The sequence below is a fragment of the Notamacropus eugenii genome, chromosome 4 (assembly GCF_028372415.1).
Source record: "Notamacropus eugenii isolate mMacEug1 chromosome 4, mMacEug1.pri_v2, whole genome shotgun sequence".
NCBI classification, from domain to species: domain Eukaryota; kingdom Metazoa; phylum Chordata; class Mammalia; order Diprotodontia; family Macropodidae; genus Notamacropus; species Notamacropus eugenii.
The window spans coordinates 469,768,868-469,792,481 of NC_092875.1; the positions used below are offsets into that span (position 1 = coordinate 469,768,868).

At 39.7% G+C, this 23,614-nt stretch overlaps 1 protein-coding gene, 1 long non-coding RNA gene and 1 other non-coding gene across 3 annotated transcripts in view; 2 read left to right on the forward strand and 1 right to left on the reverse strand.

Annotated features, from left to right (window-relative positions):
* The window catches only part of SV2C (synaptic vesicle glycoprotein 2C), a 285,651-nt gene extending 276,889 nt beyond the window's left edge, over positions 1 to 8,762 (forward strand). The window contains exon 13 of the mRNA XM_072606380.1: positions 514 to 8,762. Within this exon, the coding sequence (XP_072462481.1) occupies positions 514 to 697 (184 nt within the window). The 3' untranslated portion in view covers positions 698 to 8,762. The remainder of the gene's footprint in view (positions 1 to 513) is intronic.
* LOC140502071 (uncharacterized) lies at positions 375 to 3,719 on the reverse strand. The gene is made up of 3 exons (XR_011966517.1): positions 3,632 to 3,719; positions 3,273 to 3,351; positions 375 to 697 (listed from the first exon to the last, which is right to left on the reverse strand). It is a non-coding gene; the product is annotated as an uncharacterized lncRNA (long non-coding RNA).
* Positions 8,763 to 9,297: 535 nt separating the features above from the next.
* Positions 9,298 to 9,430, forward strand: LOC140502919 (U6atac minor spliceosomal RNA). Its single transcript, XR_011966642.1, has one exon. It is a non-coding gene; the product is annotated as a U6atac minor spliceosomal RNA (small nuclear RNA).
* Positions 9,431 to 23,614: the final 14,184 nt, after the last annotated feature.

Sequence of the window (23,614 nt, forward strand, 5' to 3'; positions counted from 1 at the left end):
TGTGAGGAAGGAAGGTATCACCTCTTTGACTGTACTCCAGCTGCCTTTCCTTCCTCCAATCTGCCTATTGGGCAGGATAATTAATGAGGTGATTTAGATTTTCATTTAGTAAGCTTTTCTGGGTAGTTGAATCGAGCTGAGCAGCCAGTGGGGGGGGTGGGGGGGAGGGTTGGCGAGGCGGGGGAAGGGGAACCTCCTCAGTTTCCTCACACCTTCTTGCCCCTCTGACTTTCTAAGCTGCAGGAACAGCCCAAATGGAGACTGAGAAAGTCGACAGAGGGTTGAAAGCAAAGCACCACTGCCTTGGCTTTTGTCCCAGGTTTTTGCTTTTGAGGGTTTAATTATTTGTCCCAATAATATGCAGAACAACTCACTTGCAAAGAATTTAAGCTTTATTATAACTGTGAAATGGTATTGAAGTATGTCTTGGTGTCAGAGCGCAGGCACATGCATGTTGGAAGCTCACAAACCACTTTCTTCATGTTTTTCATTTTCTTTTGTCTTTTTTCCCAGGTCAACAGGTTTTGGCTTCTTGAATGCCCTATGCAAAGCAGCAGCTGTACTTGGAAACTTAATATTTGGCTCCCTCGTTGGTATCACCAAAGCCATCCCTATTCTACTGGCTTCCACTGTGCTTGTGTGCGGAGGCTTGGTGGGACTCCGATTGCCTGACACAAGAACCCAGGTTTTGATGTAACTGGCAGGGAGGAAAAGGCCATTTGTCATTTTGTTTCTCTCTTTTTCCAAGTGTCAATTTTCTTGATTGGTGCAAAGGCTTTAGATATTTCATGCCAAGAAAGGTGGGTCAGATATTATCATAACTCAACCTCTTGTGGTGACTAATGCTTAGCTGTGTGAGTCCGTTTCCCCCAGATACAATTTTTGCACACCGTGCTTTGCCATGCATCATTTCTTTCCAAACTGTAAAGAAAGCTACCTCCTCCTACCGTGGACAAGAGGAAGACAATGTGTGCTGAATGCCCTCTCTTTTCATCAATGGAAGCTAGTCTAAAAATGGCACTAAAATTGTCAGAATAGTTTCAGATTTTGCTAAATCAGATCTAGAAGGCAAAAAAGGGAGTAGTGATGGTGTAAATAAGTGCTAATGTTAATGCAACAATACGCAGGAAATATATATAGGTTGGTTTATTACAACATTTGTGCTGAGAAAAGAGATTCTATTTTTTTCCCAACTGTATAATATTTCCTGTTTACTTAGAAAAGAGCAAGGTATAATTTGGGCTAGAGCAACAATATCTTTTGAAGGAAACCATGTGGCATAGCGCAGATGGGGTGGAGCACTTTCAGTTATGAGGGGGAAGAAGAAAAATCATGACAAGGCAGCTGTGAGCAAAAAGTGCGGTAATCAACCCCTTCCAGAAAGGTCCATGGAGGGGCTCATTTTCTGACTTCTGAGAGGTGTGAGGAAATATCGGTGAGACAGTATACATGGTTATGATTTTCTGAATATTTGCGAACTAAAGGGAGACCCTTTGCTCGCATTCAGCTGTCACAGACAGACAGGAAGACTTAGGAAGGAAACCTCTGCCTTGGTTTTGTCCTTCCTCAGCAGAACGGTGATGCCAGGAGCAGTCAATTCACTTTAAGCATTTTAATCTTGCAAATTTGTTTTGATTTAACGAAGTGAAATTTAGTAGAAAAATACTCCCATAATCATCGATTGTGATTTCAAAGAGTAGATGTTGGCTGTTGACTTAGTGCTCACATGTGACTCCTGCAGCTGCCCCGCAACAGATCACTCAACTTGAAAATATTGTTTTAAAATCTGCCCCCATCAATTACGAATTGAGTCCCTGAGGCATTACAGGCACAGCATGTTATTGGGGTTGCAGGGTTTGCCTTGAGCTTCTGTGTCAGTCATAGCCATACATACTTCTCCTGAAGGTGGCCATGGGAGTTATGCTACAGCAGCACAGCTGGTGGCTTGATTGTAATTTTTCATTAAGAATTTGCCTGAGAATAGGAGAGGAAGGGACAGCAAAGAATTCCCATGGGCCAGCTGTCGGCCTGATGACCCCATCACCTCTCCCACATGCCTCAGCCTTAGTCTTTTGCTATGTGTAAAGACACATCTTTCTTTGAAATCTGAAGCCTCTGTACATACTTGGAATAATAGCCCACAGCCAGCAGTAAATCATCTTTTGTGCCACATACACTGTCAGTTTAAACGATATATGTTTTTGAGCTTGGTACAGCTCATTAGAAGATTGTCAATGTTAGCTATTATATGAGACAACATAACCAAAAGATCCAGGGCTCAGAAGCCACTGGAAAGTGAGGACCAGCTAAAGAAGGCTCCAGAAAGGGAGAACCAGCTCAGCACCTTCCTTTACAATAATCAATGAATTATAGGTTTATCTTTATAGGGGCAACACTCCCTCTCCCTGCCTCATGACCATTGTGATCTGAACTATGCTCTGTTCAGACTGAGTAGGAAAGCTTCTTTCATTCATACATGCCCAGGACATGAGCTGTCCCTCATTATTGTTCAGGTCCATAGCACTAGAATGTCCTGCCTGTGGAAGGGCAGGAAGGGCATCTGTCTAGAGGGAGAGGGCCAGGCTCATCAATAAAACTGTAACAAGAAAGGGGAGAGAATGCAGAAAAGCAGAAAGACTGTAGAAATCAAGGAAACAGGAAAAATGAAACACTAAAGCAAATAAACGAGAATCTGCTGTCACCAAGGGGCAAAGACGTTGGCCATCCTAATGTGCTTAGTCTTCTGTTCCTTGGAAATTCACTCACTCTCCTCCTTCTCTCTACCCTCCACTTTGCACACCCCACCCTTTACAGGAAACATTCTCGAAGACATTAGTGAGTGTTTTAGGTGGATGAGAAATAGGTATGTACTAAAAATCAGTCAGTCAACTAGCATTTACCATGTGTCAGGCACTATGCTGAGTCCTAAGGGTAGAAAGAGATGCAAAAAATAGTCCTTGCTCTCAAGAGTAATATTTCTGAATCCTATATATTCTGAATCTCTAAATCTTCCTTCGAGCCTAAACATCTAGCCCAGGGGTTCCTAGACACTTCTGATAGTCTAGGGAAGCCCACGGACACCATCTTGGAATAATGTTTTTAAATAAATAAAATAAAACACAAAGGATTAGAAAGGAAAACAATTATGTTGAAATAGTTATCAAAATACAAAGACAAATTCCTCAAACTCCAGGTTAAAAAGTCCTTATCTAAAAAAATAAAATAAAATTTTTAAAAAATAAGTCCTTATCAATTAGACTCAAAAAACTTACTTTTCTTGCAGTCTTACTGGGTCCTCCATTCCCATGGTATATGGCTCTAATTTATGTTGTGTCAGCACATATGATACTTCTACAGAGAAGGTACATGATTAAGCTGTATTTCAGTATAAATTGAGTCAGCAAGGCTATTAAAAAAAAGTTAAAAGCTGAACCCCACCCCCTTCACTGAATCCATCTCTTTTTTCTGCCAACAAGTAGGGTTCTAGGGAATTCCACCTCACCTTTCTTATCCCTTGGTCCAAAATCTAAGCTACTGGGCTTTTCCAAGAGGGAAACTTTCTAATGCCTCCATTTACAAAACAACTGTGCTGGTTTTGCCAGTGGCTTACTATTTCACCCAGGTTCCTCACCATTGCTTTTCTTTTCCAGAGATTCTCCCTAGAAGAGATCAGGTTGTTTCCAAGGTATGTTGCAAAGCCTGTCTAGCCTGTTCTGGATTTGATATTTAGCTGCAGATTGAGATATAACCATGCGACAAGCATGAACGTGCTAATCTCTCCAGTCATTGGGTCACTCACTGATCCAGGAAAAGTATGGGTGACATGTCTTTTCATCTAAAATGAAGAAGAAAATAAGAAGGAACTCGGATATGAAAACCCAGAAGAAAAACAGTCACACTCAATTGCTCAATTTCCTTTTCTTTTGTGACATATGCCAATGCTTCTGAGGTTTCCCTAGAATTCAGCTGGAATTGTCCGTGTCCCCTCGGGGGAACAGAGTACCTTCCCCAAATACAAGTTCTGTATGCCAAGCTGTGCTTCTCATTAATATGTTTCAGTGACCAGAATCACATTTAACATTGCTGCCTTATAGGACAAGCACAGCAGACAGGAGGGATCTCAGTTTATCTTGTTGTCCCAAGAGCCATCCCACACAACAACATGGAGGGAATTCTCTCTTAAAATTCAGCAGAATTCAGCCCCTACAATTCTGCACTAATCAAGATATTGCGTTCTGGAGAATTACCTACTGGTCGTATTTCTACAAGCATTTGGTACACTCAATTGATAAACGTAAACATTAGGGAACAAAATAGAATGGACGGAGAGAGGATGAGTAGTCAATTGGGACACACCTATGGACGTGGCAAAGGACAGAGCTCCAATTTTGTTTACCCTGACAGTCTCTTTAAAATAAAAAGTTCAACACTAACCATTCCAAGCAGGGTACCCACCTTTCCAGAGTGACAAATTTATCAAAAAACTCACCAGTTTTAAAAAATTCACAATGGCCACATCTATTGGCTCTCCTGCACATATGTTTGTCCCACAACATGTGCACTTGAAGAGGCTCCTGGACAGGTCTTTGCTGCCAGGAACGCAGGGTTCTAGAGGATTTTCTCTTAATTGACAATTGCACCACACAAATGTACGATATCACACTACAGTGCTGGTTCTTATCAAAAGGATCTTTGCTTTTCATTCGTGGAAAGGATAAAAGGGGAGAGGGGGAGCAGGAAGGCTGGTGAAGGGTCAGAAATGCCAGTGCAAAAGATTGTAGTGAAAAGATGAAGAGTTTACGGAAGGGACTTTTCTAAACTATGGGATTCAATTAGGTAGCATGCCAAGGGAGTGCCATCTGCTCCTTTCTGCTAACCAAAATAGAATTGGATATCTGCTAACAAAATAGAATGGGGTATTTTCAACATTTATTTATTTCAATTCTTTTCACTGATAAAAAGGACTTTATTATTTCTCTCCTCCATAAAAACACTTTACGTATTCATGTATTAAAAGCTTTAGATTTTAGGACAAAAATGTTTGAGTTTGCCACTCGCTTGACATCATAGAAAGAGAGCCAGCTAGTCCTTAAAGGCTATAGATCCAAATTTCTTTTTTTTTTTTTAAATTCCTCTTCTTCGCCAAGCTCATCTCAGTAACCAGAGGGGGAGAAAGCACCCGTCATGTTGCAACAACAGAAGGAAATGTTACCACTCTGCACCCTAAGCTACTCTGAAATTAAACCTAAACTCACATAGTTTTTCCTTCTTTCAGGCAATGTATGTTTTCTGTCATGTTTCCCATGTTATTCAACAAGTTAAATCTATATAGTGTGGAAACAAAAATGTCAATGTCTCCTGTGTGCATTATCTGTCCACTTACTGTTTCCCTGTGTGTGTTTACAGTCTCTTTTGTACTGTTGTTGACACCGTCTTGACATATGGTTTATGTCTGCTCTCCTCAGCCTCAAGAAAAAGCCATTGCCACAGTTTCCTGCAACTCACTGTTGACGTGAGAAGGATCTCATTTATTTATTAGTGACTTACTTTTACTCAAGAGTCCAGTATGCAAGATGGCAGCCCACATTGAGAACAAATGGGGCAGAGAAGGGGAGCCAGATGGCTAGAGAGTTTTTGTAGTGCTGGGACATTTCCTGTTCTCTTCTCCTCTGATAGATGATTCATTCTTGCAGCACCTTTAAAAAAGGAGAGAGAGGACACAGAGGTAGTAGTGTCTGTCTTTGAAAGGCAAAGAGCAAAGCATCACATTGACCACAAAAAGCAATGATTTTTTTTTAAGGGGAGGGAGAAATTTAGAGATTAAAATCTTGCCAGCAGGGCAAGAACCTGGTACTAATATATACCCAAGAGGTAGAGCTGCCTATTCACAAAGTGGCATTGTCACACTGGGCATCCTTGTAGAAGCATTTCAGCCAGCACTAGAAATGAAAGGAGAAATGGACAAACCTGCTGGTCTTTTCAAAGTTATTATGGAAAGAAATTTTACCCAGAGGTATTATTGTAAGGCACAAGATGCAAAACAAAAGCAGCCACATTTTGCAAGGGAAGTTATTTGATTTTTTTAAAAAAATAAGAAATGCCATTTGAAACTGTTTCTGTCTTTTTTCAGGAGTCTTTTCTAAGGCCTGTAGCTCAAATGTGATGGAAACTCTCTTCTTCTTCCAGCAGCCTTGGAATCTTCATCCTGAAAAGCGTAGAAAACAAATCTTGCTGCTTCTCATATTTCTCTTGAACTGGCCTCCTGGGGGTAAATTTTCTCCAATTTCAAAGATTTCCCCACCAGAGGCTTCCCTTATTCTTTCTTTCTCTCACTCTATCTTTCCTTCAAAGTTAGGGTAAAGCAATAAAGATTTCCCCCTTTCCCCCAGAGCATTATGACTTTTTAATATAGGCACATAGAAACAACAGAGCTTAGCACCTAGTGAGTAAGAATAATTAATTAAAAGAGGTAGCTACTAAATGCACCCACATCTGAGCTCTGACAGTAACTGACTGAAACAGAAACAATTCTGATTACTTCTTGTATCAATTTCACATCACAAGTTACAAATCTACTCACCCTAAGTGTGCTGCTTGCCCTAGGCACTAAGATCGGTAGTTATGACTCCACTGTCCTTTCTTCTTCTTTGTCTGCTTTTTCTCTCTTTCTCCTTCTCCTCACCTATTTTCCTTATCCTTGTTCCCTTCTCCACTGCCTGTGCCTTAGAGGAACTCAGAAGCATAGCTTGATCACACAGTGATCCTCAGACATAAAGAAACTGTTAATCACTCTTCTGGCAATATGAGGATAGATAATATGTGGACAGTGACTGTAAAATATGTTAGTTGTGAATTCATTGCCTAATGCAGAGCTGGTACTCAATAGGTTCTCAATGCCTCTGACATACAGTGATAAAGATGATATTGAAGTATGGCTTGGCAAGAGTTTCCATTCGCTGAGAAGCCATATACAATAGCCTAATCACTCTCCTGTCTCAAATTCTTAAGACCCACATATATAATTATATATTTAAAGATAATCACATACATTTATTTGTATTTGTGATAGGACTAGATGAAACATTGAAAGCTATAGTGCCTTTCTTCCAACCCAAATGCTAAAATTATAATAGTTGATCTCCCCGTTTCTTCCCTTATAACAGAATTATGGCACTACAGAAGATAACCCACTGTCCATACTCCTTCCTTATTCTCCAATCAGGTTGGATTTAATCCAAGTTAGAACTAAGTTAGAGTTTAAAAAAAATGTTCACCTGGCAAAGTCGTTGGCTATTCACTAATGCTGATAATTTAATACTGTTAGGAAAGTTTGGATAACAGGGATGACCTCTCATGCTGAAGTTGGTGCATGCCTTACAGGAGTGATGCTTAAAGTGAGGTCTTTTGGAGGGTACACCAGGTGAAAATATTTTTATAGTAAAACTAAGACATTTTAGTTTCTGATAAGGTAAATATCTACATATATAACTCACATGAGCAAAAGCACTGGGATGCGGGTCCTCAACAATTTTTAAGAATGTAAAAGGGTCCTGAGACCAAAAAGGTTAAGAACTACTGCCTTAGAGAATATTTTGGCTGCTTATCATGCCCATGATCTGATTGTGATTGCCATATTGGTCTTGCAGAAGTCAAGGTAGTGAAGAGGAAGGGGAGAGGTCTTTTCTATGCCCCACTCTCATAGGAATTTGCAGGGGGCTTTCCACCCTGAGTTTATGGGAGTTTATCCTTCAACCCATAGAGCAGTGAATCAAGCTCCTTTCCCATTACATTTGCTTCACCCTCAAAGGGAGAAATTCTGACAAATCAGAAGGGATGCCAAATACCCTATTATTAAATGCAAAGTAAATAAAATGAACAGAGTTCCCTTTCCATTTGCATGAAGTCTATCTCCAGTCCCACACATGCAGAAGGCCTTAGGCTGAAACCCCCCACTTCCACATGCCTTTGAAGTTCACCAGTAATGCCTAGGTGCTGGTTGACACATTGTTCTAATTTCCTCTCCACCACAATTATTATAAATTTACGGTGCCTAATCTATACACTAAATCAAAAAAAAAAAAAGATTAAGGGTAAAGAAGTGTTTTCTCTTGATTTATGCCCTCTCCACATTCAAAAAATCATGCATCCTTAATTCTGATCTGGAAACATACTGCCTAGGTCTCATGTCTCTTGCTCTTTGTTCATGTGTACATAATGTATTTAAAGCACTAAGCTATTTTTTAAGTTAGATTTCCATTTTGGACACTTTCAGATCAACCCTTTTGCAAAGAGATCTTGGCAATGGTCTTGACCTTGTTTTTGGTTTCTATATTTCCTGCTCTGTGCGCTCCCCTGTCACATGGATCCCAGTCACCACTATTGTATATATGTGTTTGCATGTGTATACCCCCAGTAAATCTTCACTTGCAGGTTTCTGGATTTTTTCATCCTGAGTCTAGCTGGTCCAATTGTGAACTCATCTCTCTGGAATGCGCCTCTGTGTCAGATTGCTGACTGCCAAAATGTGTGTTTTTACCGAAAGCCTTGGAGGAAGTTGTCTTTATCTTGGTGGAAGGGCATGCTCTGTGTAGAATGACTGTACATAAAATATAAATCTATCCACTGTGGAAGTGTATGTAAATTTACCTGCCAGATACCTGACATTCATGTAACAAATGCAAAGATATTTAATGTACATCAGATTAATAAATGGGCATTTTTGCTCCATTATATTCAAATAAAGAATTTTTCTTCATCAAGAATATGGGTTCATTGGTTTTTGTCCTTCATTCTTGAAGAGGACCAAAATGACAACACTATGTTAGAGTCAAGTTACAGTGTGTCCAACTGTGGCTGGATTGCTCTACCACAGGTTGGGCACAAACAGTTCATGTGAACATGTGGGGTGGATTCTCAAAATTTGTACATCTTACACTTCTTTCGAGCTGCTTCAATTCTCCTTTGCTCATAGAGCACAACACCTTCTCTGATGAGGGCATGACATGCTGGGCAGTGCATGCCAGTGTCTGCCATGTTATACAATCAATTACAAAGTTCTTCAGAGAGATCTTGAGAGTGTCCTTGTGTGACTTCTTCCCACCACCACATGAGAGCTTGCTTTGTGTGAGTTCTCTGTAAAATAGTCTCCTAAGCAAGCATACTTTTGGCATTCGAACAACATAGCCAGCCCAGAGTTGTGCTCTCTGCAGTAGAGTTTGAATGCTTGGCAGTTTAGCCTGAGAAAGGACCTCAGTGTCTGGTACCTTGTCCTGCCAGGTGATCTTCAATAGCTGCCAGGTGTTGTATGAAAGGTAAAAAGATTAGCACTCCCCTTGCTAAGAACAGAAGAGGTCTTAGTGGACCTCTTCGCAACACATATACAGTGAAGGCATTCCATCTACCCTGTGGCACCTAACCATCAAGAATATGTCAGTATTAACTATCCTTTGAAAATGGATTCTTTGCTCCGCATCGTGGTAGATGCCTTAAGACCTGCTATTAGGGAGGCTAAGCCTGCTGGGTTGCTTGAGTTTGGAAATTCTGAGTTACTGTTGGCTAAGCCAGCTGGTGTCCATACCAGGTCCAGCACCAATGTGGTACGGAGGTGGCAGGGAAGTAGAGGAGGAGTGCGGAACAAGGCTGACAAACAGGCCCAGGTCTGAAACAAAGGAAGTCAAAGCTACCATGATGATCGATAGAGGGTTCATTATCATTATATTTCCAAACTAGGTAAGATAAGAAGACAAGAAGGAAGGGAGGAAGGAAGAATGGGGGGAGGGAGGAAGGAAGGAAGGAAGGAAGGAAGGAAGGAAGGAAGGAAGGAAGGAAGGAAGGAAGGAAGGAAGGAAGGAAGGAAGGAATGGGGGGAGGGAGGAAGGAAGGAAAATAGGCAAGGAAGGTTCTTTAATATATCTCCAGCCTTAAAGAAAATATGCTTTCCTTGATCCAAAAATTGTTTTTTTCTTCTTTCAGTGAATTGATATATCTTGAGTATACTATGTTTCATGGGAAATCTCTCTGGTGGCTATGAGGGGACATTAAAAAAAATTCCTTTGTAAGGAAAATCAGATTTTTTTTTTCCTAACAGATGCTCCTGATCTCTTAGTTCAGAACAGCATTTCTCCAATTGGGCTAGGAAGGAAAGTCATAAAAGAAGTTGTAAAAGGAGAGCAAAAGTTGATTCCCATGCATTCTACTTTCGAGGCCTACATCAGGAACCTCTCTAGTTTAACTAGTGATACAATAAGGAATGAATGATGAGGACTTACTATGTGCCAAGCACTGTGCTTGAAGTAAAAAACAGGCAAAACAGTCCCTTGTTCCATTCTTAAGGAGCTCACATTCTAATTGGAGGAGACAAAAATGTATAGAAGAGTTTACAAAGCAATACCTGGAGGTATTGAGCATATTGACTGGCAGATGGCTCTGCTTGCGGGTCTGGAGGGCACAGTCACAGGGTAAATAGGGTATATAGCATGGCAAGGCACATGCTAAGGTACCACAGCGATTTTAGGTAGTAAATTCTGTTTCATCAAATTATAGGAGCCACCATAGTCACACCACAGTGGGAGGGAAGGAGGAGAGGTTAGTGGGTGCTGCCTCACTATTATTAGGAAAGGAGGAGTGGACCTCAGAGCATAGTGGGACCCCTGAGTTCCTACCCAAAGTGATGGGGATGGAAATTCAAGTGGAAAGAAAAAGGTGGGGAAGAGTGAAAAAATTTGGAAATAAAATTGAATTTTTAAAAAATCAAATGGGAGAAGGAAAGAGGAAGGGGACATTGAGAAGAGAGTTGGGGAGAAAAACCTCCCCATGGTACTTCCTCCTTCTGAGCCCTCTAGTGCCCAGGGGATTTTTAGTGGTGGGTGGGTTAGGCAGGGAAGGGAAGGAATGGGAAGAGAAAAAGAAAGTTCTTCTGCCAGGCCCTCATTTGTAGCAAGAAGTATTCTGTTCAGTTATTTCCAGTCATGTCTGACTCGTGACTTCATCTGGGGTTTACTTGGCAAAGATACTAGAATGGTTTGCCATATCCTTCTCCAGTCCATTTTACAGAAGAGAAACCAAGGCAAACAGGGTTAAGTGACTTGCCCAGGGTCACACAGCTGGTAAGTGTCTTAGATCAGATTTGAACTTAGGGCCTCCAGACTCCAGGGCCAGTTATCCTTTGCACCAATATAGCAAGAAGACCTGGATCCAAAGTCCAGCCTCCTTACTAAGTAACATTGGACAAATCACTTCACCTCCCATCCTCATTTTCATCATCCAAAAAATGAGGGAATTGCATTGAATGACCTCTGAGGTCCATTCCAGTTCTCAGACTGTTCTCTTACTGTCTTCTCTGTCCTTCATGGGTTCACACTACTTCTAGGATGCCTCTGCATTCCACACCACAGTGTTCACTTTACAAGACATCCAAATTGGCTTAATTGCTATTTCTCACACAGGATATGCCATCTCCCATCTCTGTGCCTTTGCATGAGCTGGACCACATGCAATGAACTCCCTACTCACCTCTACCTCTGTGAGTCCTTAGCTTCCTTCAAAGTTCAGTTGAAGTCCCTGTTTCTACCTGTGGCCTTTCATGATTCCCCTTGGGAGCTAATGCTCCCCCTCCCTTTAATTACTTTGAATAAGCATCTATCTATCCATCTATTTATCTACTTATCTTTCTGTCACTCACCCGTTCATCCATCTGACTATCTATCCAAGTACTCATCCATCTGTCTACTCATTCATCTGTCTGTTCATCTATTTCTTCACCCATTCATCTGTCTGTGTATCTATCTCTATCTATCCATCTATCTATCCATCCACCCACTCATCCATCTCTCTATCTGGGGCAGCTAGGTGGTGCAGTGCATAGAGCAACAGTGAAGGAGTCAGGAGGACCTGAGTTCAAATCTCACCTCAGACACTTGACACTTACTAGCTGCGTGACTTTGGGAAAGTCACTTAACCCCAATTTTCTCATCCTGGGTCATCTCCAGTCATCCTGATGAACATCTGGTCACTGGATTCAGATGACTCTGGAGGAGAAGTGAGACTGGTGACCTGCACAGCCCTCACTCACTCAAAACAAAGTCAAGTGCAAGTCATGTATCTTTTCTCTGATGGCATGGTCTTCTTTGGCAACGAAGGACGAACATACACATCTCTCTATCTATGTGTATTTCATTTTCCCAATAGAACATAAGCTCTTGAAGAGTAGACTGTTTCATCTTTTTCTTTATGGCACCTCACACAGTGACTGAGATACAGTGAAAGTTAAAAAAAAGTTTGTTCAATAAATTAACCAATTGAAGGAGCAGCACTGCTGTTAATGTCGATTTTTTCTTCCCTTTTTCTGCTAGCACTGACTGAAGATACCCAGGCCATCTCCAGTGGTGTGCTAATCACTATGTGACACCAGGCACTTGGCAAGGCAGGGGGAGGGGGGAAGAGAAGGAAGTATGCAGGACACACTTTAAAGTTCAATCTTTATTATTATTAATATCTTCTCCATCAGTTTCCTAGGTCTACACAATTAACAAATCAGTAAATCATACTCTGTTCTCTAGTGAAATGCTCACACTGAAAATTTAACGATTGGCTCTCCCATGCCAGTTGGAGCTGCTTCCAGCCAACCTCTGAACATCTTTCTGACTGACCTCACAGTCAAAGGAGGTACGATTTTTAAGAAACGGTCATCTGACTCTATAACAACAGTCCTGTGATGAAGTGTAGTTAGACAGTGGAAGTATTAATACCACTCTTTAACAGGTTAGGAAATCAAGGGGCAGAGAGGTTAAGTCTTAAGGCTTAAATTGTTATGGTTTGTAAGTAGAACTGGGGCTCAAGCCCAAGTTTTATGACTCCTTCACTCAGTGTTTTGTTTCTATGATCTCACTTAAAATACCTGATAGCGTCTATAAATTCAGGGCATTCCTCCATGCTGTTAGCTTAATCTTCCTAGAGTCCAGGCCTGGTATTATCTTCCCTTTGCTTGGAAACTTGCACTTTTTCCCTATTGCCTATTAAAATAAAATCTAAATTCTACCTGGCATCTGTTTTAGTCTCAACGTACCTTTCAGGTCTTTTTTTTCATTCATCCTCATACTTGCGCTTACTCTAAACTGAACTATTTGTGTTTCTCAGGAGTGGAAGAGAGAGAGAGGGAGAGGGAGAGAAAAGGAGAAAACAGGAGGGAAGGAAAAGAGAGAGGAAAGGAGGGAGAGGGTGAGTTAAGGAGGGAGAGGAAGAGAGAAGGAAGAAGAGGGAAAGAGGGAGAAGGAGAGGGAAAGGGAATGAGGAAAGGAGGGAAGGAGGGAAGGAAAGAGAGAGGGAAAGGGAGAGAAAGGCATTGTAAAAATCCAGGGGCAAGGATCCTGAGTAATAATAGGCTGCTATCTCTAAGTATACACTACACTTTCACCTTGGCTGAGTGAATAGTTTGACACTCAGGCTTTTTTGTGCAGTTATCAAAAAGGCTTCAAGATGTCAAGATAGTCAAGGGGTTCCTGTGGTGAACTGCCTAATGGTCATTCCCACATGGCTACTTCTTCGCTTTCAAAGGTATCCCCATAAGACATAAAATTAGAGCTGAATTAACCTTAGAGGTCATCTAGTCCAACCCTCTCATTTTTAAGATGGGGAAACTGAGACCCACTGAGCTCCTTGAGTGATTTGCCCAAAGTCAAATAGGCAATAAGTGATAGAGGTGGGATTTTTAACCCAGATCTTCTGAATCCGAGCCAATGTTCTATCATATTGTCCACTCAAATATATTGTCTGCCCTGAAGTTTTTCTAATGAATCAACAGCGAATGAAAAGAGTCTGGTGGGGAAAATGAGGATATTGCACAATTTCAAGTCAATGAATGCTAACAACGATTTTTCTTTTACCTTTCAGAAACATTAAAAATATTCTTCCAAAGGGTGCTGACTGTTATTCCCCATTAAAATATTTGCCACTTCTCCTCAAATCCCTCCAAAGTCTGGAGATCACTCACAGGCCTTTGAAGTATTTCAAAACATATCCAATATCGTATATTTTTATGCTTGTCCGCTGAGGTCGAAATGTACAATCAAATATAGACTTATGCTTGGCACTGAAATGGACTGAAAGACAGAATTTTCAGAGTTGAAAGGGACATGAGACCACCTAGTTCACCCTGTAATAGAATAAGAATTCTTGTTACAATATGTTCAATAGTGGTCATCCAGCTATTTTTTAAATTTTTACTTATTTCATTTTTAATCTATGAAATAAAACAAGCCTTTCCATACCAGGATAATAAAAAAGATTATTGCATATGAACCTGCAAATCTATTGTGTACAACTTGATATTTCTTTTAAATATATAATAAAATTATCATGTAAATTTCTTTTTTCCTTTTCTCCCCTTCCCTAGAGATGACTACCATTAGAAACAAATATGAATAGATAGATAGATGTAGATATATAATCATTCTATACATACTTTGACTTATTGGTTCTTTCTCTGGATATATCCAGCTATTTCCTGAAGACTTCCGGTAAGGGGCAAGCCTTATCTCCCAAGGCAGCCCATTCCCCTATTGGCCAACTCTAACTGTTAGGAAATGTTTCCTGCCATCAAACCTAAATTTTCCTCTTTTCAGATACTATTCATAGCTCCTAGTTCTGCTTTCCGGGGCCAGTAACAAAACACAAGTCCAATCCCTCTTCTTCATGGCAATCCTTCAGATACTTGACGATGTCCTCATGTGTCCACCGTCTTCTCTTCTACTCACCAACCCCCTACTTCCTTCCATTGATCCTTATATGGCATATTCTTTAGATTCTTCACTATCCTGGTTGTCCTCTTCTGATCTCTCTGCATTATTAATGTCCATAAGCTGAATTTTATACTCTAAATATTACATCACCATTCCCACACCTACTCAGTAAACTCCAGGGGCTCCCTAATGCCTCAAGGATCAAATACAAAATCTTATGTTTGGCATTCTAAGCCCTTCATAACCTAGCCTCCCTCTACCATTTATACCTCCTTATACCTTACACTGCCCTCCCTCCACCCCACCTCTACCCCCATCCCTCCTGTTTTAATCAACCACACTGACTCCCTTGCTGTTCAATAAACAAGAATCACCATATCTCAGCCTTGGACATTTTCTCCATGACTAAAATCCTCTCCCTCTTCATTTCTTCTCTCTGCCTTCCTTGGTTTCCTTCAAGTCTCTACTAAAATTTTATCTTCTCCAGAGAGACTTTCCCAACCCTTCTTAATTTTAATGCCTTCCCTCTTTTAATTATTTACTATTTTATCATGTACATAAATTATTTATACATATCTGTTCATTTATTCTCTCCCTTATTAGACTGTAAATTCTTTAAGGGCAGGGACTATCTTTTTGTGTCTCTTTGTATCCTTACCATAGTGCCTCACACAGAGTAAGCACTATATTGAGATGATTACCACTACCACTCGATTCTGGACACTATGCTCCCCAGTCATTCAACCAAAAAAGTTAGCTGTGTTTTAGTTATCCTAATCACCCCATTGACTCATATTAAACTTGTACTCTGCTAAAACTGCAAGATCTTTATTGAATGAATAGCTGTCTAGGCAGGCCTCACCTATCTCGTACCTGTGAAGCAAACGAAGATTATTTAAGATTTTATCTTTATTCCTATTAAAATTCAGTCATGTGTTCTAAATTTTCAAATTTAAATTTGTTTTCTATTTAGATCCTGATTCTGTAGCCCAATATGGTAGCTCAATATGGGAGCCATCCCTCCTAGCTTTGTGTCATTAGCAAATTCAAGAAATATACCATTTATACCTCGATCCAAATCACTAATTAAAATATTTAGCAGCACAAGGCCAAGCACAGACCCTCAAGTGCTCCTCTAGAGGTCTCCTTCCCAGATGATACTGAATCAATGATGACTACTCATTGGCTTTCAACCAGTTCTAAATCTGACCTTACCATCATCAACCATATCTTTCCATCTTGTTCACAAAAATCTCCTGAGAAACTTTATGAAATGATTGCTAAAAGCTAAGTAAACTGTATCTGCAACATAACCCTGCTCTACCAATCTAACTGCCCTATGAAAAAAAGGAAATAAAGTTAATCTAGTCTGACTGTTCCTGTTAATGTCAATGATGACTCTTCTCCATCAGTCTTTCCTTTTCTGATTTGATAATCATTCCTCTAAAAATGTGCTTGAAAATTTTGTCAGAAACCTACATCAAGTTAGCTGGGCTGTAGTTTACAGATGCCATTATTTTCCTTTTTTTCCCCCAAATTGGGACCATATTTGCTATTTACCAGTCCTTAGTACTTTTCCCCTTCTCTTTTTTTAATTTTGTTTTTTAGATATATATATTTATTTTATTCCGAACTTAAGAAATAAAAGAAGCATTTCCGTAACATAGTAAAATTTTTAAAAATTGATTGCACGTGAAACTGCAAATCTATTGTGTGCAACTTGCTATTTTAAAAAATATATAGAATAGTTATTTTGTAACTTTCTTTTTATTTCTTTTTTTCTTCTCTCCCTTCCCCACCCTAGAGATGGCTGTCATTGGACACAAGTACGCATGCATATGTAAAATCACTCTGTATATCCTTCTGTTTACCAGTACTTTCTCTGAATGCAGATAGCATCTTTCCTCATGTGTCTTTTCTATCTACTTTGGGTATTTATAATATTAGAGTGACTTAGTCACTAAAAGCTGTTCTTAAAAAAATATTACTATTACTGTATACAGTGTTCTCTTGGTTCTACTTACTTGGCTCTTCATTATTTCATGCAAGTCCATTCATGTTTTTTTCTAAAATTGATGAGCTCATCATTTCTTATAGCACAGTAGTATTCCATCGTGATCACATGATGTTCAGTCGTTCCCCAATTGACAGACAACCTCGTTCTTTGCCACCATAAAGGGAGCTGCTATAAAAATTTTAGAACACATAGGTTCTTTTCCTTTTTACCTAAAGATCTTGGGAAACAGACCACTTAGTAATGGTATTGTTGGCGTGAGATACTGGTCTGTACTCAACTCCTGCCAGACTGCTTTCCAGCTTTCTTAACAATTTTTTACCAAATAACAAATTCTTATCCCCAAAATTTAAGTCTTTACGCCTGTCAAACACAAGGCTACTATATCTTTTGCTGCTGTAAATTGTATGTCTACTCTGTTCCACCGATCTGCCTTCCTATTTTTTTAGCTAATACCGAATAGCTTTGATAATTACTGCCTTATAATATAGTGTAAGATCTGGTACAGAACGTATTAGGATAATCACCACCACTTTAAGCCATATGCCTTGTCATTATCTTAGTTTCCTTCCTCAGAGGTATGATGACAGATACCTGTGGTGTCCCTCCAAGTCAAGGAGCTCTGTCAGAATCTTGATTACCCCAGACTTAGCCAAAGCCAGTGTCTGCCCCCAAAAGGCTTCAACAGCTCTTCATGTCAGCTCTTAAGATTAAGCTGAAAGGATATGATCAGATGAATATTCTCCCACTGTCTCTAGCCATATAGAAGAGAAAGCTTCTTCGCCTCACGCAAGTTTTCTAAAGAGTTGCTCCTTTCCTCACTGATTGATTTTCCCTTATTTTCCTTTCTATTCCACTATGCTCCTTGATTTAATGTTCCCATTTGATCCAAAAGTAAAGTATACGCTGAAACTTGGACTTGAACCAGAATAATTATAATTCCCCACAAACAACCCACTCTGGACACAGATAAGAAGGGAGTCCAGTGTTGAGAGAGAACCTGGTTACATACAATGACTACAAAACGTAAACAAGGAAAACATTAAAAAGCAGCAAAGATTGAGAAAAATAAAGCACAATATTAACAAGTGGCATAAAGCAGAACTGGAAACAAACATATCCTATTGGTGATAACTTCCTGCAAGGAGAGTTCATTTCACTTGTGGGGTAAGGAGGTAAGTGGTTGTTTGCTGGAATGTATTTTATTGTTTCCAAACGAAATATTTCATGAAGAAAAAACATTTTTCTAAAAAAGAAAAGAAAATGAGGGGAGGGGATCAGCTGGTTTCTAATCTCCCTGCCATCTCTAATTCCCATGAACATGAAGTCATTGGACTGGACAGTCTGCAGGGAGCTGCTGCCCAGCTCTCGTGGTCTGTGAGTGTCATAGGACAGAATTACCCAGTGCTTGCTTGTGCTCCCTAGTGGACCTGATGTCCTGCCTGTGTTTTTGAAAGATCAGCACTAGTTAAAAGTCACTAAATAGTCTTTTAAATTTGCTACTTCTCTTATTCAAGAAAATGTTTGTCCTTCATTCCTAAAGAGGTCTTCTCCATGGCTCCCGATTTCATTATTTGCCCTTACAGTAGGAGTCTAAATGCTGGGGCCAGAAGGGGAAAAAATCATAAAAGCCCCAAGACTGTCAGGCTGTTTGCTACCTGAAAAATGAGCAAATCCTTGACAGAGTGGCACCCTCCTTTGGTGGGCATGCCTCCCACAATATGGTGGTTGCTTTGCTCAAACCAAAGATTTTCCTCTTCTTTTAAAATAGGACACACTGTAAGATTGCAAGGAGTCTAAAAGTGCTGGCATTTTAGAATCCTGTCCTTCTCCTATACCCATGCTAAAGCAGGACTAAGTGAAGCAGACATCCCAAGTCTGGGAACTATTCCTTTCTTAGTTGTAAGGCAAGTCCCATCTGAAGCAACCTTCAGTCTTTTTCAGGTTGCTTGGATAAGACACCATTTATCAGGTAATCAGATATCCAGCAATCACAACCATCTAGAATAGCCATGGACCCAGATGCCACTGGGGAAATGCTTTTTAAGGAAAATAACTGTCATACCATCCATGGACTTTTACTTCACAGGAAAGGAATGAAACCACCTTATCACAACTTGATAGTTTTATATACAATAGTAAGGCTTGGCTATGAAGCTACATAAGTGGCAGGCTATCTTAGTGGATAGAAAGCTGGTGTTGGAGCCAGAAAGCCTTGAATTCATGTCCCACCTCTGACATGTGCTAGTTTTGTAACCCAAGGCAAACTACTCAACTTCTCAGAGCCCTAGGTAATTCTTAAAGCCTTTATAAATTCTCTATATCAGGAGAATCTTAGACTGAGTCCATGCCACATATGTATGGTATCCTCCTGACAGCTTCTACACTTTTCTGGTCTCACAAAGGTGCTAAGCTAGGTGGTGCTAGGGATAGAAAGACGAAAATGAAATATTTCTTCCCCTTCAAGGAGCTTACATTCTCCTGGGAGTGGGAGGGGTGAAGAGAAGAGGGTAGAAATGAATACAATATTCAGGGGTGTGCTAAAGCATGCTGGAGCCAGTTTACACCAACTTTTCATTGTGAGCATTTTACTTCAGATATAGACAAATTGTACAAAATCAAGGCATGATTTATTTGTTTGACACTGAACTTAAGAAGCAATGGAGAAAAATGTTAATAATGTAGATTAGACTTTAAAATTTGTCATGCTTACATGCCCCTTCCTTGCCCGTAGAGCTGATTGTTAAACATTTACCTTAGAAACATTTACCCTTAGAAAGAATCCTTACTACCTGAAGATCAGAAAAGGAAGAGATTGCTGGGAAAGCTGAACTGGGAAAGAAGATAAAAGGTTCTGAAAGGTGGAGAGAAGGACTGTGTGCAGACCTGGGAAAAGCAGACTGTAAAAATGAAAGGTGAGAGGGCACAGGGAAAGTGATGGGGAGGATGGGAGAACCACTTACTAAAGGCAGTACAGAGCTACTGAAATAGCATGGACTTGGAATCAGAGAGTCTAGCTTGGGTACCTCTGCATGACCAGAATGGCTCTGGGCCCCAATTTCCTTGTCTATAAAATGAGGGGGTTGGACTAGGTGATTTCTAAGTTTCCTTCTGTCCCTGAACTGAAGATCCTGAGATCTTAAATGAATCCAGCGATGCCTATGGCACACAACTAAGCTGTGTTTTAGAGTTGGTTTTAGAGTTGGGTCTTTCTATCTCTAATATTTAGAAACTTGCCTCTAAATCTTACTGTTGTTATTAATCGTCCTACTTCTATTATAGCTAACCTAGGTGAAGCCATGGATAGAGCACTAGAGTAGGAAGGGCTGAGTTCAAATCTATCCTCAGAAACCCAACTAGCTATGTGACCCTAGGCAAGTCAAAGTCACTTCACCTTGTCTGCTTCAGTTTCCTCATCTGTAAAATGAGTTGGAGAAGGAAATGGAAAACCACTCCAGTATCTTTGCAAAACAAAACAAAACAAACTCCAAATAGGCTGATGAAAAATTGAGCAGACTGAAACTCAATAACCACACTGAGTTCCAACTCATTCTAGAAGCAATCTCCACAGCTTCCTTCCACAAAGCCTCATCAATGTTTGGGCCATGGCTTCATTGAGAAAAGTAGAATGCATATAAGTGGTAAGCAGTGACCTCCACATTTGCATGAAATGGAACACACTCTTTACATGAGTCATTCTCTAGATATTCTGAATTCATCAAGGGGAGAGAGTCGGGGTGGAATTGTGTGGGGTTTTAGATTCATCTTCCCCCATTTTCTGCCTATATGCATATATAGTTAGAAGCCAGATAGGAAACCTATGACCTGACTATTCTTCATTTCACATTTTCAGCGTACCCAGTGTTTCATAGTATTTGCAATAACAATAATATAGAAAAAAAGTGAATTTTTCCACTATTGGGAATATTCTCTAAGGAAGCAAAATACAGATGCAAAGGTCTGATAGAAAGGAAAATATTCACTGAGGCTCTCTTGATGGGAACAAAGAGCTAGAAACAAGGTGGGGGAAGCCTATTGATTAAGGAATGGCTGAAAAAGAAAAAAAGTATATTAAATGAATGTAATGGAGAATAAATGTGCCATATGAAATGACAAATAGGAAGAATTCCAGAGAATCTGGGAAGACTTTAACGAGCTGACACAGAATAAAATAAGCAGAACCAACTAAATAGGATCACAGAGTCAGAACACAACTGAAATGAGTGAACAACCACAAATGTTAGAGGTTAAAAGCACTTTGTAAGCTTTAAACATTGCATAAATATGACATGACTATCATGGAATTCCTTTTGCTTCCATCTAAAATCAGTGAGTGTGTAAGATGCTGTGTGGTAGGAACAGGGTTCTTAGAAAAAACAAGTAGAATGAGAATGCTGGAACACCAAGGATGGCTTCAACGTAGGAAACTCCTGGTATGGAAATTCCCTCCTTCAAGTCCTAGAGAGTAGCTTGGAGGTGCTGGGTCCAACATCGCACAGCTAGTATGAGAGGCAGGATTTAAACCCAGTTCTTCCTGATTCATACTCCAGCAGTGTCCAATTCACTACAACATTCCGGCCTAATTGTGCGTTGTGTCCTATATCCTGAGGTGGCCTAGAGGATAGAGCACCAGAGTGGAAGATGTAAGTCCAAAACCTGCCCCAGATGCTTACTAGCTGTGTGACCCTAGGTAAGTCTTTTTATTTTTCACAATAAAATTTATTCACAATTAGCCAGTTTCCTCATCTATAAAATAGGGATGGTGATAATTATCACACCTGTTTCACAAGATTGTTTTAGCAAATGAGATTATATGTGTATATATACATATAATAATATAATATTTAAAAATATATTTTATGATATTACATATAATACGTATTATCTATATGTATACATAATGTCATATAAATATTAGCTATTTATAATCTGGAAAAGTGGCCCAAAATTATCTAGGAAATTGAAATATTCCCCACTTGCTGTATGGAGACTACATACAATACTTATTTGACCCCACATCATAAAACTAGATATAAATAGGGACTAGGCCTATGGCTTTATTGGCATAGAGAACTCCTAGATGAGCGGACTCCAGTGCAGGTTACAGTCTTCTCTACAACTTATTATCAGAGAGTTCCCCAAAGGAGTGAGAATTTGAATTACTTGCCCAGTGTCATACAGCCAATATGCTTCAGAGTCAGGAACTAAAACCAGTTCATTCTGGCTCTGAGGTCACCTCTTTGTGATGTTCTCTGCCAACACTAGATATTTTTTAAAAAACAAACAAAAAACCTGGGGATATCTATGGGTAATATGATGACAGCTTTGGTTCACATGAGTTTTATTTTGAGTTTGGAAGAGAATCTTAGCATTTTCCTTCTTCCATTTATTATTTATTTATTTTGAGCATTATCAACTTTAAGTTCCAAATTCTTTCCCTCCCTCCCACCACCCCCTCACTACCCACTGAAAAGATATATATCATTTATACATAGAAATCATGCAAAACATCTTTCCAAATTGGCCATATTGCAATAAAAACAAAGTTCAAAGAAACAAGAAAAGTGAAAAAAATACACTTCAGTTTGCACGCAGAGTTCATCAGCTCTCTCCCTGGGGGTAGACAACATTTCCCATCATGAGTCTTTTGGATTGTCTTGAATCATTGCACTGAGCAAAGGAGCCAAGTCATTCACAGTTAACCATCAATTCAACATTGCCGATTCTGTGCACAAAAGAATGTTCCCTTTATTTTGTATCAGTTCATGTAGGTCTTGCCATGCTTTCCTGAAGTTGTTCCCCTGGTCATTTCTTCTAGCACAATAGTACTTCATCACAATTATATGCCACAAATTGTTCAGGCGTTCCCCAATTGATGGGCAGCTTCTTGATTCCCAATTTTTTCCCACCACAAAAAGAGCTGCTAGAAATATTTTTGTACATATAGGTTCCATTTCTTTTTCTTTGATCTCCTGGGAGTACAGAGCTAGTGATGGCATTGCTGGGTCAAAACCCTTTGGGCATATCTCCACTCTGTTCTCCAGAATGGTTGAACCAGTTTACAACTATACCAAGAGTCCATCAATGTGCCCAATTCCCCACATCCCCTGCAGCATTCGTCATTTCTGAGAGGGGTGAGGCGGTACCTCATAGTTGTTTTCATTTGCATTTCTCTAACAATGATGATTTAGAGAAGCTTTCATATAACTATAGATGACTTTGATTTCTTCTTTTGAAAACTGCCTGACCATTTAACAGTTGGGGAATGGATTAGTATTAGTATTTACAAATTGGCCTCTAATCTCTATATATTTGAGAAATGAGGCCTTTCTTAGAGAAACAATGTAGAAATTGTTTATGTTACTTCATTGTCTATGGTCCTTTAGGCAAAACTCAGCTTCTTAAAATATGATATATGTCATATATCATATTTCTCTGTCTCTGATCATGGCTTTCAGGTAGTCAAATAATTCTTAAAATCTCTCTCCTTGAGTAGTTTTCCAGGTCAGTTGTTTCTCCAATCGGCTAATTCACATTTTCTTTTCTTTTTTCATTCTTTTGGTTATATTTTATTGTTTCTTGATTTCTCATCAAGTCATTAGCTTTAATTTGCTCAATTCTAATTTTTAAGGAATTATTTTCTTCAATGAGATTTTGTACCTCCTTTCTCATTTGGTCTATTCTGCTTTTTAAGAAAATCTTTTCTTCAGGGAATTTTTGTGTTTCTTTCATCATTCAGCCAATTCTGTTATTTTCTTCAGTATTTTTTGTGCCTGTTTTGCCAAGCTGTTAATTCTCTTTTCACAATTTTCTTGCATCACTCTCATTTCTTTTCCCAATTTTTCCTCTACTACTCCTATTTCTT